This window comes from Maniola jurtina, chromosome 19 (genome assembly GCF_905333055.1).
Source record: "Maniola jurtina chromosome 19, ilManJurt1.1, whole genome shotgun sequence".
In the NCBI taxonomy this organism is placed as follows: domain Eukaryota; kingdom Metazoa; phylum Arthropoda; class Insecta; order Lepidoptera; family Nymphalidae; genus Maniola; species Maniola jurtina.
The window spans coordinates 12,148,145-12,167,664 of NC_060047.1; the positions used below are offsets into that span (position 1 = coordinate 12,148,145).

General features: G+C 38.0%; 2 protein-coding genes across 4 annotated transcripts; one reads left to right on the forward strand and one right to left on the reverse strand.

Annotated features, from left to right (window-relative positions):
- Positions 1–234: 234 nt before the first annotated feature.
- LOC123874738 (nuclear export mediator factor NEMF homolog) lies at positions 235–11,108 on the forward strand. Of its 2 annotated transcripts, XR_006797998.1 has the most exons (19): positions 235–547; positions 781–952; positions 1,497–1,699; positions 2,162–2,298; positions 2,545–2,720; positions 3,495–3,686; positions 4,039–4,221; positions 4,407–4,654; positions 5,021–5,216; positions 5,567–5,745; positions 6,141–6,312; positions 6,660–6,792; positions 7,207–7,484; positions 8,008–8,077; positions 8,729–8,937; positions 9,661–9,813; positions 10,107–10,234; positions 10,499–10,786; positions 10,960–11,108. XR_006797998.1 is itself a non-coding variant. In XM_045920222.1 (18 exons), exons 1-18 carry the CDS (start codon positions 492–494, stop codon positions 10,695–10,697), a joined length of 3,084 nt encoding a protein of 1,027 aa, XP_045776178.1. In that variant the 5' UTR covers positions 235–491; the 3' UTR covers positions 10,698–11,108. The 2 variants fall into 2 exon arrangements, 1 of the variants encoding a protein (XP_045776178.1); XM_045920222.1 differs by having other exon boundaries at positions 10,499–11,108.
- Positions 11,109–12,728: 1,620 nt separating this feature from the next.
- On the reverse strand, positions 12,729–19,324 carry LOC123874739 (radial spoke head protein 4 homolog A). 2 transcript variants are annotated; one of them, XM_045920224.1, is made up of 13 exons: positions 19,145–19,324; positions 18,618–18,807; positions 18,234–18,356; positions 17,694–17,782; positions 16,984–17,071; positions 16,784–16,874; positions 16,285–16,418; positions 15,581–15,700; positions 15,149–15,302; positions 14,602–14,747; positions 14,144–14,358; positions 13,358–13,502; positions 12,729–12,885 (listed from the first exon to the last, which is right to left on the reverse strand). In XM_045920224.1, exons 1-13 carry the CDS (start codon positions 19,273–19,275, stop codon positions 12,793–12,795), a joined length of 1,719 nt encoding a protein of 572 aa, XP_045776180.1. In that variant the 5' UTR covers positions 19,276–19,324; the 3' UTR covers positions 12,729–12,792. The 2 variants fall into 2 exon arrangements, with proteins under 2 accessions (XP_045776180.1, XP_045776181.1); XM_045920225.1 differs by lacking the exons at positions 16,285–16,418; positions 16,784–16,874.
- Positions 19,325–19,520: the final 196 nt, after the last annotated feature.

A 19,520-nucleotide genomic window follows, 5' to 3' on the forward strand; every position in this document is an offset into this window, starting at 1 on the left:
ATACCATATCCCTATTAATCTGTGACTTAAACGTAGTTTTGTGATTTTAAGCTGGTTTAAGGCTCGGACCACGTTAGTCTGAGTTTTTCTGCTGACTTTTTGAGAAATTTTCACAGCATTCAAGTTCATGGGATTCCATGGAATTCAAATTCTGTCGATGCTAAAGACTTTAAGCCAGAGCCGCAAAGCCAGTTAAAAAAAAGAAGAAAAACTGTCAAATTAACTGTCAAAAAATGTCAAAGTTTATTGGAAACGTAGCAAAAATTGATAAAAATCGTTTTATTGCAAAATGTGATTTTTTAAAGAATTTCTTTTACTTAAAAACTATTTCAAGAAAAGGGCACCGTAATATACAATAACAAGTGTTGAAATCCATTTGAAATCCCTAGGACTCTGTAGGATACCCATTTGTAAGGAAACCAAGTTGCAGAACACTTTGTTATCAATATCAGAAGTTTATTTATCTTGTTCCGAAAAACCTTTATTACAAAATGAAGAACCGATTCAATACTTACGATATAGTGTGCATGGTTGCAGAGTTACAAAGGTAATTGTAAAAGTTTAAATTCACCATTGGCTAACAAAATAAAGGTTGAGAGTGAATTCATAGGTTAATAATATTTTTTTGTATGCAAATTTTTGTGTATACATAGACAAAACTAGCCACAGTTAGCCAGTGTGGTGGACTATAGGCAAACCCTTCTTGTTCTGAGAAGAAATCTGTGCTCAGAGAGCCAGTTATTATAAGAAAGTAATATAATATTTGAGAACTTTTTGCAGGTTAATAGGTATGAGAGTGAATCAAGTTTATGACATAGACAATAGAACCTATGTTATACGTCTACAGAGATCAGAAGAGAAGTCTGTTCTGCTGCTTGAATCAGGCAATAGGTTCCATACTACACAGTTTGAATGGCCCAAGAATGTGGCTCCATCAGGATTTACTATGAAGGTTTGAACAACTCCTTTGTTTTCTGATCAATTTGATTTTGATTTCAATATTCTGGACCAGTCTTTGATTTATAGATTTACTTATAACTGAATTTTGGAGCGGAAATTAATTATATTTAAGTTTAAGAATTATAATTTTTAATGCACAATGATTGCAGTCTCTTACACGAATGTGACGTCATTTTACCTAACAGAAATTATCACACTATAAATCACCTCAATTGCTTAACCTAAGTTGCATGTGAGCTCTAGCATTCTTCTTAGATATTTGACGTACAACTGCTTGTTTTTATTTAAGTATTTATTACTAAGTGAATACAAGTTGTTAAGTAAACACACACCCTGGAGCACCCTATGAACCAAAATTATTCTTACAATTACAAAGCTCAACTTTAAAGTTCCATAACTTTTTCATTTGTTGAGATATTTTAATAATTATTTTATTTCATATTTGAATTATATTTTACTTAAATATTTATCATTAATTCATAAAAAAAATCCATTGTTCCTGGTTGTTTTGTATTTAACCAGAAACCAAATTTCAGCTCAGAAAGCATCTAAAGAACAAACGCTTAGAGAAGCTAAACCAGCTTGGTATAGACAGAATAGTGGACCTACAATTTGGCAGTGGCGAGGCGGCGTACCATGTCATACTGGAGTTGTACGACAGGGGTAACATTGTACTGACTGACTGTGATTGGACGATTCTGAATGTACTGAGGCCACATGTGGAAGGTGATAAAATTAGGTAAAAATGTGTTTTCTTTGTATGTGTTACTAACTCATGCCCACATGGATTTACGTTTATTCAAAATCACGTAAGAACTTTTAGATTTTTCAGTATTACCCTTTGGGCTATCTCTATTCCAAATGTCAAAATCATTCAGCGTTTGAAAAGTGAAAAAGAAGTTTTAAGGTGTTCACACATTACACAGATTCAACACCTACTTCATTCCAACTGGACTCAAGTAAAGTATGAAAATATGAGCTTTTAAGCTGGAATTTTAATATTCAATTGGAAAAAGTATACAACGCGTGGACTACGCACGGTCCACGCGTCGTGCACTTAAATTTGACACTTTAATGTTGAGAATTCATTGTATGGAACAGAATAAGTTCACATTTCCATGCTTTACTCTGAGTTGAGTTGAAGTGGAGTCTGTGTGTGTGCGAAGACCTTCATATGTAATAAGTGTCTGCAAAATTGTAGGTTTGCTGTAAAAGAAAAATATCCACTAGACAGAGCTAAAACTAGTTATGAGGCACCGAGCGCAGTTGCTTTGAAGGAAATACTCGCCAACAGTCGACCAGGAGACAACCTTAAAAAGATACTTAATCCTAACTTAGGTAAGTAGTCAAGTTACTACACTTCATTATTATCTATACCATCGTACAAGAAATAACAGTCTTTTTTGTGATGTAATCACAAATTCCCTGTTTTCGGATTTTATAAGATATTGCTACCTGTCAAATTTCATTATCTAAGTCATCGAGAAGTACCCTAGAAGTACACTACAGAGATACAGAATTTGGAACCCTAAAAAGCCAAGTGGTTGAACAAGATTATCATCTAATCCACTGTCTTCCTTTTAGAATATGGTGCAGCAGTAATAGACCATGTACTGCAAGAAAATGGCTTATCAGGTACAATGAAGATCAGTGCCGACCCTAACAAGGGCTTCCAGATAGAACAGCACTTGGATAAGTTGCTCACAGCTCTGAAACAGGCTGAGATGCTCATTGAAACTGGGAAAACGCAGGTTGCAAAGGTATAAAAACTAAATAAAAAAATATGCTCATGACAATGTATAATTTATAGAGTGCATGGAGGAGCCAAATTTTACGACTTCTAGGTAGGGTTTGAGGTCAATGGAAAGCAAACATTCTAAAAGTCTGCGGCCCTGAGATGAGCCAAGTGCAGGGGGCTTCTCTGCCGTCCTAACGAAGAGAGCAATAACTAGGTTTCGACTACTTTCGAGATTTTCGCGGTTATGATTAGCTACTTACAAATCGTATTATTACATATTGCAGTTTTGATAACCAACAGAACCGAAACTACTGAAGATACAAAAAAGATGTCTAAGGCGAAAATATAGAGCTCATTTTCCTGATTACGGATATGGTCTTAAGTCAATTTGCCCAAAAACTCGACTTATTGCACTCTTTGTTAGGATGGCAGTTCTTTCTAGAAGACCTTCTAATCTTAATTTTAACTTTTGGATAAATCGTCTATTTTCAGAAATTGTTGTTTTGGCTCACATTTTCTGTTATTTAATTAATCAATTAACTAATTAATTAACAATTAATTAATTCATCAAACCTTCGTCAAAGAATAAAACTAACCTGATGTACCTTTTCAATAAAAAAGAATTGTCGATAATGGTTCTTTGACAGAGTCATAGAGTAACAAGTTGAGTCAAGATGACTAATCTCTATGGTGCTTACCCATTTAGCCAAAATTTAGTTGGACAATGTACAAAGATAGGCATTCCAGTCTTCTAAAAATAATCACATCTCTTATGTATTCTAATTTATATCCTAAGGGCTACATTATCCAGAAGAAAGAAGACCGTCCAAACCCTGAAGGAGGCTCGACGTTCCTACTGACCAATCAGGAGTTCCATCCAATGCTGTATCGGCAGAATAAGGATCAGCCGTATGCAGAGTTTGATACCTTCGACAGAGCTGTTGATGAGTTCTTCTCGGCTTTGGAGGGACAAAAAATTGATCTCAAGGTTAGCAAAAATTCACACCTGATATTAAGTTCAAAATATTCTTAATTTCATTCACGTTTAATAGGATGATTTAGAATCATCGATAGTAATTCGACCCATTTGCATAGGTTGTGACTGGTGGCCATGATAGATGTGATGCTGTCAGAGGTGAAGTTCGACCTGTCACAGGTTGTATCAAACTACCCGCTACCTGAAGTCTTGTTCTACTATTCTATTCTATTCAATTCTATGTTTATGTCTATGAGTATTTTGCCTGACAGCTCGTGAAACCATAATTCAGGTTCAAATTATTTTCTTTCATAAGTTTCTTTTCTGGCTTAGAAAATTCCATTTATTTTAATATTGTTTACAGACAATTCATGTAGAACGTGAAGCGATGAAGAAGCTCCAGAACGTTCGAAAGGACCACGAGAAAAGAATAACAGAGTTAGAAAGAGTTCAGCTAGAAGACAGGAAAGCTGCAGAGATGATATCTCGAAATGAGCCTCTGGTGGAGCAAGCTAGGCTAGCCATACAGACTGCTATTGCTAACCAGGTGACTTAATTATTTAAATCAATTTATTTATTTTCCAATTTAGGCTTGTGTAAGCTTTTGTGAATGCCAATATAAAATCAACTCTTTTGACATGTAAAAACAAAACAACATTGAAAAAAATTAATATTTTTTCAAAATTGATAGTAAAAAATACAAGATATATAAAATTACAATATTACCTTCAGATGTCCTGGGATGACATACAGCTCCTAGTTAAAACTGCGCAAGACAACAATGATCCAGTGGCTTCAGCCATTAAACAACTCAAACTTAAAACCAACCACATCACGCTACTACTCAAAGATCCTTATGTTTTCGATGATGATGATGACGATGAAGATGATGAAAATGATGATGGTGACGAAACAGGGAAGCTTAAACCGATGATGATTGATATAGACCTGTCATTGACTGCTTTTGCTAACGCTAGGAGGTAAGTTAAGAAATCTACCGTATCTCAGAAATATTTTGTTATATATGGATTTTTGAAAGGCTTTTGACTCTTCAGATCATTGTTGTATGAGCCGCATCTTATGTAATTTTATGTGATATATTAACCTTTTGCCAAATGATATATTATCACATCTGACATTTAATTAAATCAAATATTACAATTCTGTATAAAGGTGTACCCTAAGGCACTCCATTGAGTCCAACATTTTTCGTTATTTACTTTAGTGAAGAATTTACCAAAAGGAAAGAAAGCTTTATTTCACAGAAAGTATGACAAAAATGTGGATTGTTATTATAAATAGAAAAAATTTGAAGATATTATCAGTAATATTGTAATTGTTTCAAGATATTACGATCAAAAACGGAATGCTGCCAAGAAACAGCAGAAAACTGTAGAATCCGCGGATAAGGCGCTTAAAAGTGCTGAAAGGAAAACCAAACAAACGTTGAAAGAGGCTCACACAATCAGCAACATTACCAAAGCAAGAAAAACTTATTGGTTCGAGAAATTCTTCTGGTTCATCTCATCTGATAATTACTTGGTAAGTCAGTACATCTCCTAAGACGATAAAAGGGAAATCGTTTTTCAATATTATGTTCAACAACGTTTTGTGAATTTTCTTGAATGCTTTCTGTCTTAGAATGTTTCAGTATCTAACCAGTTTGATTAAAAGACAAAGACTGATTCCAGTTTTTAATGTTTTTATTACAACATTGAAATAAAAATTATAACTATAACTCTCTCTCTATCTTTCTCAAACACACTGAGAGAGAGAGGAATATTTTAAAACTATATAGTAGGCATAACTCTGTCAAATCTTGCGTCCTGGAAAGGATTTGAAACATTTTTGCTATAGTAAAGAGTATTACAAATAGACTTTATTGCTCGCAGGTAATAGGAGGTCGCGATCAGCAACAAAACGAGCTTCTAGTAAAACGTTACATGAGATCAACCGATATTTACGTGCACGCAGAAGTAACAGGGGCCTCCTCCGTTGTCATCAAATGTCCCTCCGGCCCTCCGCCGCCACGGACCCTCAGTGAGGCGGGGCAAGCCGCTGTCGCTTACAGGTATGTCATAATAATAGCCTTTTTCATTCCCTTTTTACATTCGGCAACCCTTCAAGGCTGGGGTCAAACAAAAAGTTGTGCATGATTACGAAAGTTTTTTATAAGCATTCATTGGCCTCTTGCATTCGCAAGCCCGGGGGCAAAAAAAAAGTTTTGCGTTAGATCTTTTGTGGGTACGTAATAAGAAGTATCCTAAATCCAACCCTGTTCTTCCATGTACCTCTAAAAGCCATCGAGCTATTATGAGTGTTGTTGTCTACCGATATCTACGTGGAAATCAAAACATTATAAGTTTATGTTAAAGCTTATTCGCTATTTCTGACATTTGTAGGATCTGTTCACTCCGCAGCATCTTTTGATTTATTAAAAATTGGCACGTGATCATATTTTAACAGTGTTGCTTGGGAAGCCAAAGTTCTAACTCGAGCGTGGTGGGTATATGGACATCAAGTATCCAAGTCTGCACCAACGGGAGAGTACCTGACCACTGGATCTTTCATGATTCGAGGCAAGAAGAACTACTTGGTACCTGAGCATCTTCAGTTTGGCTTCAGTTTTATGTTTAGGGTAAGTTAAATGGATGAGTTTACATAATCAATAAATTTCATCAAGAACTCCAGTCTATTATAATATTATGAGATGCTTTGATTTTTATCTATGAAATAAAAATTTCATTAGTTATTTTGATATCGTGTTGCAAATCGTCGGTTGTAAGAACTAACCATGTAATTGCAAAAAATGAAATATGGATTACAACAACTAGAACTGAGTTCTAGATATTTGATGAGTTGTTGTAGCTAGCCGACGAAACTTAACCTTGGTGACGTCATTTAAAATGTCTAGGTAACACCATAACCAAAATTAAAAACAAAGCTAAAAACTTCTAAAATAATGTTTGATTGTTGTTTACCTAGCTGGAAGACAGCTGTATAGAAAAACACAGAGACGAAAGGAAGTGCATCGCTAGTGATGACACCAACTCTGAAGTTACTTCTGTCCAGGATACTGAAGATGAACAGGAGATCATCGTGTCTGATGACGGTGAAGGTAAGCTTAGTTATATAGGACACCTTTTGCTGGCAACTTTAAATTTTTGATGATCTTTTGTAGCTAACTCCAACAAGACGTGATTTGCAAAATTTCATTGCTAAAAAATTATAACTAAGATAACCTCAATGACAAATGAATTTTTAGACTCTAAGATTATCTCAATGTCAAATTAAATAGGGCTCTGAACGGCTCAATGGCATAATATTAATTATAGGACTCTTAGGAAGTTTATCTCAATGGCAAAGTAATTGTAAGACTGATTAAGATTACCTTAATGACAATTTAACTATAAGAATTTACTAAGATTACCTCAATGACAAATTAATTATAATAAGACTCTGACTAAAATTAACCCAATGACAAGTTAACTTTATGGCTATGAGCCTGTCTAAGATTTTGTCTTACTAACAGATGAACCGCCAGAAGATAATCAAGAGACACAACAAAATAGTCCTCTCGACACGATATCTGAAGAAACAGTTGATACAAAAACGAAATCACTACAAGACATCACCGATGATAATGATAACAAACAACAAGAATCAAAGGGGCCGAAAAAACAAGACCAAGATCAAGAAAAAGATGAAAGTGAACAAGAACAAAAGAAAGATGATAATGCAGTGGAGAATGAAAAAGAGAATGATTCAGATAGTGACAGTTCCGAGGGAGCTTTCGACACACATATCAAGGTTGGTTAAAAAGGTGCTATTTTAATTTCTTTTTAGGTTTACCATGCCTTGCCCAATATCCACTTAATATAAATGCGAAAGTTTGTATGTGTGTTACCTTTTCATGGCCCATCTGCTTAACCGATTTTGACAGATATAGATATAGCTTGCATTCCAGAGACAAACATAGGTTAGTTTTTATAGTTGTTTTATAGTTTAGTTTAGTGTTAGTTTTTATCTCGGAAAATAAATAATATTTAATATTAATAATAATAAATAAAAATAATAATAGTAGTAATAATAGTTAGTATTTTCAATTTTCAAAATGAAATAACTATACCAAGTAGTGTATCATATGAAAGGGCTTTACCTGTACATTCATAAATAGATTTTTATTCATTTTGATGCATAATAATTTTTTGATTTATCATGCAAAATGTCAGAAAAAATATCTGAGTTGGATTGGCCAGACACTTGGCCGGTTTTTTTAAAACTATATATTAAAATAATATTATATTTCTACTTATCATGTGTATTTTTTCAGGTGGATCACGGAACTGGCCAAGTGATTATAGAATCCAAGACGAGAACGATATCCGAAGTTTCAGACAGAAGTAAGTACCATACAGAGTGTAAGAGGCATGCTGTATACTTCTGTTCTTCTATGCGCTTAAAACTTTTAATGCAGTTTTCATCAATAGATAGAGTGATTCAAGAGGATGGTTTATTATTATTTATTTAATACTAGAGGATGCCCGCGTCTTCTTCAGCGTGGATTAGGTTTTTAAAGATCGCATGGGAACTGTTTGATTTTCTGGGATAAAATGCCTATGTCAATTACAGGGACGCAAGCTACCACGGTACCAAACTTCATACAAATCGGTTAAGCGAATGGGTTTTTAGGAATCCCGTGGGAACTCTTTGATTTTCTGGGATAGCCTATGTCCGTCCCTGGGATATAAGCTAACCCTGTACCAAATTTCGTCAGAATCGGTTAAATTGTTGGGCCGTGAAAAGGTAGCACACAGACAGACAGATAGACAGACAGACGGACAGACAGACACACTTTCGCATTTATAATATTAGTATGGATTGTTTGGTGTTAATTTGTATTTGTAAATTAGTAGATAATTTTTGTTTTTCTAAATAATTACAAAAAGACAAACCCTTACTACTTATTTATATATGTATAGACTAGATATTGTGAAGATTTATTGCACCGGTTTATAGTCAATTGCTGTTGTTATACTTTTTGTAATTTTCAGGCGACGACAAAACATTTGCATTCCCCGCTCTGCCTAAGAAAGGCAACAAACCACAGAAACAGAAGCAGAAGCAAGAACAGAAGAAAGAGGAGAAGAAAGAAGAAAAGCCGACGACAAAGCGTGGCCAGAAGAGCAAGCTTAAGAAGATAAAAGAAAAGTACAAGGACCAGGACGATGACGACCGCGCTGCGATGATGGAGTTTTTACAGGTAAGAACATATCAACTTTGAAAGGTTAAAAACCAACAGAATTGCGCGTTTGATGGACAAGAGCTTATAAAACAACACAAAACTTTTAGAATCTATGATGGAGAGGTGAGATAGAAGTAGAATAATCATAGAGACATCACAAAAAATCGATTTTGACGAAAGGGAAGGATACGAATCGTCATTTATTTATTTATTTTTGGGCTAGATTATAACTTTTTACGGGCATCCGTTTAACTGATATTAACCCGTACAAAGATAGCTTGCATCTCAAAGACGGGCGAGGGCTACTTTTTGTCCCGAAAATCAAAGAGATCCCACAGAATTTAAATTGAAACCTTAAATCCAGATGGACGAAGTTGCAGGTATTATCCTGTTGGCTGTAAGCCTGTAAAGCATGGTCGCTGCTCTTTGAGACGAATTTAATTTTTAGGGTGCAAAAGAAAAAAAAGGAACCTTTATACAATCACTTTATTGTCTGTCTGTCTGTCGTGTCTATCAATTGGGGGGAATCAAAACCTATATTGCACTTTCGGTTGACCTAGAATCATAAAATTTGGCAGGTGACCAATGTCTTATAGCCCAAGTAAAGGAAAAAATCCGAAAACCTTGAATTTGTGGTTACACACAAAAAAAGTAAAAAGTCTTATTTCATATACGATGGCACCTATAGAACCCTTCGTATGTGCCTCTGACTCGCACTTGACCGGGTTTTATTATTTACAGCCAGATAAAGCCTCGAAGGAGTCGAAGAAGGCACTGAAACAAGCCAGCAAACCGAAGAGCAAAGCAGCAATTAGACAAGCAAAGATACCACAACCTGCGCCGCTCATACTGGAGGCTGAATCGGACGGGGAAGAGCCCGAACTTGAACCGGAGGTAACAATCTAACAATCATCATCATCATCATCATCGAGCGGGCGGGCTTAAGGCGGCATAAGCCCGATTCATCCAGTAGTTGGAGCTGCGTGTGTGTGTGTGCGTCCGTGCACCCCCCCTGCCCCCCACAAAAACACACACAGTTCCAACTACTGGACGAATCGGGCTTAAATTTGGCATGCGCGTAAGCTAATGCGTCAATATTTTTAAACATTCAGCGTAATACGTAGTTTAAAATTATCGCCTACTTACGAGTTAACACAACAACACAAGGACACTGTCGTCTGTTGCAGACGGATCAGCCGGGAGCAGATGCGGACACAGAGATGCTGTGTCAATTAACCGGCAATCCCTTCCCGGAGGATGAGCTACTGTTCGCTGTACCGGTTGTGGCGCCGTACTCCTCGGTGCTCAATTATAAGTGAGTATTATTTGTAATTCTGTGCAATATATCCTGTAGAATACCGATAGATTGGCAAATGTTCCAAACTTTGAATAGAATTCACCAGTGCTTCGTCACCAATGAGTCTACTAGCCCGGCGATCCACGGTACATGAAAGATCCATGCTATAAATGGCTGCAGTTTATCATGCCAAGCATCCACGTGCCAACTAATTTAGTCGCCCCAAGATGTTGATGATGCTGGGTCTCCAAGCAAATAAAAACTTAAATTTTCATTCACCAGGTATAAAGTAAAACTAACGCCAGGCACCAACAAGAGAGGTAAAGCAGCCAAAACAGCTGTACAGGTGTTCCTCAAGGACAAAGCAGGTACCAATCGCGAGAGAGACCTCCTCAAAGCCGTCAAGGAAGAAAACATTGCCAGAAACTTCCCTGGAAAAGTTAAACTATCCGCCCCTCAGTTGCATAAAAAGAAGAAATAATTTTAATTTGTTTTGCTATTCACCAGGGTCCTTTTCAGCTACACCAACTTTATCTATTTTTACCCGATTGCGGCAAAGCCAAAAGGAAGGGAAAAGGAAGGAAGGGCCAATCCTATTCCTTCTTTCATATGTAAGTATATAAGATGATTACTGGTTAGATTTTAATCTAGATTAATTTTGATTTAGAATGCACTATATTGCAGCTATATAGAGAGGCATATTCGCCCAGCGAATAATCTCTGTAAATAAAGATAAAAAAAAGGGTTATGATTTTAGCAGTCTATGTATGTATGTTTGTATCCAGATTCGGTGTGTTCCACTGTAGTGTCTAAACTACTGAGTCGATTTTGGTAAATGAGGTGTCAATTGATTCGTTGTAAAAGTCCGGGTGACATGGGTTATATTTTTTACGAAAAGATTTACCTAGCGGATGTTACATCAACAAAAGTGGAGGTTCAGCGTTTATTAAGATGAATCTTTTTATGATGAATTTTATCTTGTTTTTAAATTAAGTAACAGATTAATTTTTTTATTTAGTTTAAATAAATATATTAAAGAGCTGATGCATTAGACGATTTAGGCTGAAGTCTATAGAGCGCACTGACTTTACTCAGACTTAAGATACAACTCTGTAGATTTCAGCCTTAGACCTTGTCAACTTTTCGACGGTCGTTATAATTATTATGAGATACTGGGTTTTTGTGTCAAAAGTTAATTTTCCTATTTAGTCCATACATGTATTTAGGGTAGTGTATATAGCACGCAACAGGTCGAGATGGCAATCGGGGTATGAGGCGGGGGTACAAAATTAAAAAAAAATCAAAATATTTTATTCAGTTAGACTTTTAAAAGTACTTTTGAATCTACCACTGGTTCGGAATGCCTTTCCTACCGAGAAGAACAAGCAAGAAACTCGGCGGTTGCTCTTCTCCAAGATTTGATATACAATATTACCTACGTACGCCCCTCATACCCGCACCGGGTTAGCGCAAAGGGTGTGCGGGGCGTCCCCACCCCGATTGCTATCTCGACCTGTCGCGTACTATATTTATACCAATATTCAAAACTTCCCATTCTATTCCAACCCTTTTTACGTTAGGATTATACTGAATTTACTCTGTATATTTATTAGATAATGATTATTACTACTTATTCTATGTACTTTTCCCTAGTTACGAAATAAAAATAGAAACCTGATATTATTATTTATTGTTATTTTATATTAAAAGGAATTAATAAAATTGATTGATCATACTTTTGACGTTTTATAACCTCCATATTTTAGTTATAAATTACGCAAGATAAGCGCAGCGTAGCTGCAGCGCTGCGGCCGAGTTTCTTGCTGGTTCTTCTCGGTAGAAACGGCATTCCGAACCAGTGGTAGATTATTTTGACGATTCAAAAGCACTTTTAAAAGTTTAATTGAATAAAAACATTTTGAATTTTGCGGCCGCGCTTCTTTGTAAATCCATATAATTTCGATCAATGAACTGACGCACGGCCGCGCTGCGCTTTGCGGCTTTGAAGGCGCCCTAAAAGACTAACATCACGTATAAGTCAAACTCAGGCATATCGGAATGAAACTGCTATACCCCTTTCTGGTAAGTCCGCATAATTGTTTTTGTTAAACTATCAAAGCATTCGCGTCGCTTGCGCTTTTAATTTCTGTTCTCATCTCACCCTAACTTTCTCATTTAAAAGGTGTTTCAAAAACGTATCAAATTATAATATGCAACAGGTTGAGATGGCAATCAAGGTAAGAGGCGGGGGGGGGGGGGGGGACGACACCCCGCACACCCGCACGTCACCCGCAGCGGGTTAGCATGGTGGGAGCTGTGCGGGTGTGCGGAGCGTCCCCCATCTCAACCTGTCGCGCACTATAGATGGCTGAGCTCCTTTCATAATCATTTTTCTGTGCTGAAACAAAAAATCTCACGCTTTCACTACTAAATTCTGTTTTATTTCCAAATTGGTATGGGGTCTCGACTCTCAACAATGAGGAATACGATGCAGAAAGAAAATAAGCTCACGTTTAGAAAAGTATTATTTAATTAATACAGTAAACTATACAGCATAGTTAATGAAATGGAACAGTTTAATCTTCTTCCTCTTCTTCAAGCGGGAAGCCTTCTCCCTCTCCAAGCTGCTCTGGTGGAGGAGGCGGGGGCAGGTGGGCGATGCGATATGCCTGGACAAACAAAATGTACTTTAATCATAGCGTAAATACATACAGGCGCTGAAATGTGGAGACTGGCAGTTGGCCTTGTCCACAAGTTCAAAGTCGTTCAACGTGCTATGGAGCGGCTAGCAGACTATGTTGGGTATAGTTCAGCGAATTATCATGCTAAAGTGGCAGTGGGCAGGCTGTGTCTGTCGCAGAATACATGATAAGCGCTGTATGTGGCGACCTACAACCCGCTGGACTGAGTACCTTGAGCTCGAAACGAAAAAGTTCCTTTTATACTTCCAAACTGTCAAAAAAATCTTTTAGACATACAAAGAGCTGTTGAGAAATAAGGAAGTATAGTTCGCGACAGGTCGACATGGCAATCAGGGTATGAAGCGGGTATAGGCACGCTCTCAAAATTATCGTGCAGGTCTGTGCCTTAAATTTTTAAAGACCGATTTGAAAAAGCAGTTGTAGAAAGAAAATATCTCACTTCTTCGTCAGCGAACGTCGGGTCAGCCATTTCCATGACCTCAGGCCCGATGACGTACTCATCCTGCGGTCGCGGCAGTTGCACCGGCGAGAAGTTGGGCGGCTGGAACTTTAGACCCCAACCCACGTAGAGGCACTCTGACTTTCTAGAAAAAAAAATGGATAGGTATTTATACATTCATGGTCTAGGTATGTGTATGTGTTATAAGAATTTTGCACAGTGGCAACAAAAAGCGTAAGGCTTTGAAATGAACAGCTTCACAATTCCCCTTTGTTGTAGGTACCAAAAGAATCTTAACAGCCTAAAGCGCAACGCGGAATGGGTTGGAGGTGTAGCAACAGGGCTCCGTGCCGAAGGCTGCCAATGGGACTTAGGGAGGAACGAACATCTTCAGATAGGGGCGTGCATAGAGCTGGTCCTGATTCTGGCACCAGGTAAAGACAATTTGACTAGATATTTCATCAGCTGTATTTGTCACAGCGGCGGGGAAATGGTTAAAATAGAAAATAATGAAGAAGGTAATAAATATAATATTATCTGAATTCAGAGCCTTAATCGAAAATAATGAGCAAACGACACAAGGAGAAGGATTCAGGCACCTTCGTGTTCTTCAAAACCGCCCTCGATGTTTTATAGAAGTAATGAGATATCTCGATACACTTCACAGAAGCAAAAAACACCTACCCGGCCATACGGTGCTTCTCAGTACAGCTGATTCTGGTGAAGCACCTTTCTCTTCTTACTTCTTCTTCTTCTTGTACTATAAGTAATGCTTTAGAAACTCACTTCCCAGAAGTAGAGTAAGCCACAGCACCAGGCCATATGTTGCTCCTCAGCACGGCGACCGCACGGTCTGGCATCAGCGTCGAACTGACTCTCGCACTCCACGAGTTCAGACCCTCGATACGAACGTCTTCGGATAGAGGGGTGAATAGAGCAGGTCCTGATTCTGGCGGTATTGGCGGAGGACCCTCGTCTTCTTCCTCTTCGACACCTTCCTCCTGTAGTTGGTGGAACAAATACTTAGGAAAAGGTCCACCATAGTATTGACGCGGCACAGGCCCCGCGGCACCTATCTACGCAAGTCGCTTGACCTCTAGCGTCAGTCAGATTATTTGTGTCATTGCGAAATTTCCAAAAAGTTTTTTTGTAGTATTCTTATAAGTAGTTAATTACTTTTATCACCTGTCTTCGATTTTTCTAGATAGATATTATCAGAGGATTTAATTTTTGTTAGTAGGTACCATAACAGCGTTGGGGTTCCACCATAGGGTCCTGCCCTGCTTCAGGATGTATCTTCCGTGGTGCACCCAATACGTCAAGTTTGGGTCGAGGAGATCCTTCAACGTATGCCCCTGGTAAAATGGGTTGGGGTTGAAAACCAGGTCCCCTGAAAAAAAAAACAGAAAGAGAAAGTATAAAATTATGAAGATTCAATTCTTAAGCTGTCCATTCGTGAATCTTTGGTCCTCTGAGCTCCTAAACCACCCAGCTACCTCAGAAATTGTCTCGATCAAACGGTAATCCAGCAATAACGGTAACGGTATTAGAAAAAAAGTTTGTCGTCGATACCTTTATAGCTGGAACATCGAACTTTAAAATTGACTTGACTGATTTAAGTATTTAGGTATCACTGGTTGGACGAAGCGAGTCAAAAACCTGCAAGGCCTCAAAAGACGCTATTAGCGTGAAGGAATAGGCATGGGTAGCAGCTTCATAAACCAAGGTACCCTTTGGGCGACTGAGCCAGCAAAATAATTCTAACCATGACAATTTTAACTCCAAAAATACCTGCTCCTTCCTCCAAATCAATGTCTTCCTCTTCCTCTCCCGACCCGAATGTATAGAAGCCCTGAGGTGATATGGACGTTGAAGCCGCGATACGCGCGATCTGAGCTCGTAGGTAGTTGCGTTCTGTACCTTCGAAGGGCGGGAATGTCAGCACCTGTGGAGAAGCAGACAGTGATCAAGTGTAACTAACCAAGATTTTAGGTTAAGTGAGCATGTCTAAACTTGGGTTCTATTATTCTCAAAAACCTAGACATTGTAGTTTTTGGTTTCAAGCAAGAAATAAAACCGAGTACTTAGATCTAGAGGATAGCTTTCCAGAAACCTCGATTGTATTCCGAAATCTAAAAGTCTCTGAAGATTACCTCTGGAAATAAATATGACTAGGTACCAGGAATATTCTGGATTCATGTATCATTTGATAACGTGTATTACCTCAGCATCCAGATCTCCAGTCATGCACCGCACAGTGAGCCGGGCGACTCTTATTTGCGCTGGTGTAACATCCGGCAGACCGATCCACGGTTCCCCTGGTAGGTTGCACACGTAATATACCTGAGGAAAAATGTTGTTTGCGCTTATGCGGTCATGGCCTCGGTTGGTAAGAAGCAAAATATTATGAAAACTAGTTTGAGATTGAAGTAACTATACTGATAGAGTAAAAACACCTGTCTTGTGCGTTTAGGGTAAGTAATTTACTTACCCTAAACTTGTACGTACTTCTCGAATCACATGGTAACTTTCTTTAAACCTACAGTACCTACATATCATTTGGACGAGAGTGAGACAGTTCAAAAACCGGTAGACTGGGTGCCAAAGGTGCTTGAAAAGCAATTTACAGCCTCGCACTGAAAAAGCAGCATTGGGAGACGCCCCACTAGGTGGACAGACAATCTCTGGTGAGACGCTGTGAGTGATACAGGCAGCAAGACCTGAAGCAGAGGACTTTCTGTAAAAATGTTTGCACTATATCACTGGGACACCAGCAGTTGCAACCTGGTTACGCCACCACTGATATCTTAGTGAGATAATACACTCAAGTTCTGCAGTAAAATCTATCGATTGACGGCGAAGATAATTATTACAATGATGAATGAAGATAATTCATATCCTAATGGATATGAATATGGTATTTTTACCTTTTTATTAACCCCTTGGCCTGGTCTCTCAACAGGTATAGGAGCGGGAGGCTGCCAGGTGGAGACAGGGATGGGAGGCAATTTAGGTGGAACTGGTTCTTTCGGCTTTTCCTCTTTAACTTCGCCTTCGCCCGCTTTAGCAGAAGAAAAATTGGTAAAAAGTGCTCTATGTGCTCGATTTTTTATTTATGTACCTGTGCTTGATTGCAATCAAACCTACTGGCAAATGATGATGCCGCCTAAGGTGGAATACGCTAGCCTGGAAGATGCCTATTCACCCTATATTTTTGAAGATAATTATTTATCAAAAATGAAAACCTCCACAAAAACACCTCTGCAAGCAATTAGAACATAGAGGGCGTTACTGTTAAGTGATGGGTAGGTTTTCCAGCTAATACCATTACTTAGATACTTTTTTTTTGTCTTGAAGAAGAATCTTCTTTATTCTCCTCTATTTATTACCATTTTGTATCTAACAACTTGTTATGATAAGAGTTACCCATTTCCTTTTCTTCTTCATCAGCAGCTGCTTCCTGGTCGCGATCTTCGTTCTCTTCTCCCTCACCTGGCATGTCTTTCATTTCGAACTCCTAAAAATTTATTTTGCTTATGTAAAACCTAACAAACAGTTCATTAAGTTTAGTGTACGCCCTTACTTACTAGAGCACGCTAAGGAAACGTTGAGAGAAGAATGCTCACCCGAATTCTTCGGTCTAATTCTTCTATGGTTAGATCAGCTTCAGCCACATAGTAGTTCATCCTGGTCCCGAAAATCTTTCCGAAGAATCTTTCAACAAATAAAAATATTCAAAATTATTTTTTAGGTAGGTTTATAATAATAATAATTGCAAATTCTAATCTATTTTTCTAAGCTGGCTTAGAAGTCAAAAAACACGCTTTAGTTTTGCTTTCATTAAAGTAAAACTTCTTTAGGCGCGACTTGAGAATAACTCAGATCTTTTACCGAACGATAGTAACGTTCTACATGCAAATGTCACTTACGCTGAAAATGGCTGCCAAACAGAACTACTGTTTTGAGCCCGCCATCTTTTATCAAAATCTTTAAATTGCCAAACAGTTTATGGCATAAATAGCAAGGATTAAAAGCTCGATTTTTACTCATTTAATATTATGATTTTTAATACCTTTTGCAGACTCATTTTCTAAAATGGGATGTTTTAGTTTTATTCAACCACGCGTAAAGAGTAGGTAGGTACACGCATTTTTTGTTTTGAGCATGTCGCTTACGCGTGTTTGTGAAAAACTATTTGTTTACCTCTGAAGACCCACCATTTTTCTCGAATGTGTTATGACAAATTCGAGAAAAATGACAGGGGAGTCATCATTTGCGCGTACAGAATGACGAAGAGAATTTCCGTTTTAAAGGAGGGTAGGTATATAAAACTAACCTAACAGCAGCAACGGGCTCCTTGATGGCGAGCATGTTGAGTGCGACGTACAGCGCGTAACACTCGCTGTCCGGCAATCCGTAACCACCCTACAAAATCCATCCATACTAATATTATAAACGCTAACGTGTGTCTGTCTGTCTCTCTATCTGTCTGTCTGTTTATCTGCTAGCTTTTCACGACCCTACACTTTAACCGATTTTAATGAAAGGTACAGAGTTAGCTTACATCCCGGGGACACATGCTACTTTTTATCCCGGAAAATCGAAAAATTCCCACGGCATTCTTAAAGGCCAATCCGTTTAACGGATTTACATGAAATTTGTTACAGAGGTAGCTTGCATCCCGGAAACTGACATGGATACTTTTACTCCGGAAAATCAAAGAGTTCCCACGCAATTTTTAAAAAACCTAAATCCACGCTATGACGCATTATGACTTGTGTAATGATCATTAGATTTCGGAATGTGAAAATAACACAGTCATGCAACGTGAATAGCAAGTCCTCATCTTCCATGCTTAAAAGATCAATCGTCTAACCTCTCGAAAGTAATAGTTATGCTCGATGAGGTCCGCGATCCTCGGCTTCACGGATTCTTCCTCCAGGTCCAGCTCCTGCTCCTCCCCCACTTCTTCCAATCTTAGCGATTTGCTTGCCACTAGCTGCATAAAAGGTATGTCTTTGTTTATTGTATACATACCAATATTATACTTATATGCGAACGTGTCTGCCTGTCAGTCCACTAACTTTTCTCGGGCCATCTGTTTAACCGATTTTGACAGTACTTTTTACAATTAGCTAATCAAATCGTATCATTTATTGAAAATTTGGATATAATATCCAGCATGGACAGATACAAGACCTCCAGGAAAGGAAGGATATTCTCTAGCTTGGCAATAAAAAACACAGAAGGAAAGAAAGACCTGGAACATCTCTTCCACTCTTCTTACAAGTTGCAGCTGTGGAGGTGAGAGGTAGATATCGTTGAGTAAGTCGAAGTTGGGCCGGAACTTCTCCTGCTTCACCTCCCAGGAGTACTGCTCAAACTGGTCCACCACATCTGGCGGCTTTTGTGACAGGATCTTGTGGACTACATCGACGAGGTGATCGTATCTGAAGCAAGGAACCTTTTTGATACGCACCATTAGTACAGAATACTAATTAATAGTCCATACCCATGTCCCTACCTTACAGGTAAGTGTATGGAAAACTCACTCTGCAAAGACGTTTAAATAAATAACGACTCTTGTTACGACACAAAGTGCTTAAGTACGGCACTGGGGCCTAAAATTCAACAAATACTCTCTTTCTATTACATAATCTCTTATATATCCCTCTCCCGCTAGAGAGAGATAAAACTAGTGCTGAGTTATGAGATAAGGATGGAGACGAGAAACGGTTAACTTCAAAATATCTGCCTTAAATTAATATTCCGTTGATGCATATTTACAAAGTATCGCCGGTAGCCGCACATTGCTGTTTCAGGAAATTTTTCGCCAACACCAAATCGTTATTGAGATCTGGCATAACATTTTCTGCTGCTGCTATTATGTCGGGCTCCAATAAAAATGTTTGAGACATGTTTGGATATTCTTTAAAATAAAATAAAAATTCAGCAGGCTTGAAAATCTTTGTTTTTTTTTTCTCTCGTCTGGCTTTACACTGATTAGCCAATGTCAAGTTTGTAGTTATTTACAAGTTAAGGAAACTATATGTATAAGTATGGACTTCGTCTGTCAAAATCTTTGTTAAAAATTTACATTCCTTGAGTTATTAACTTTGTCATTCAAAAAGTCAAAGCTTTTTCTTGACATGTCAGTTTTATT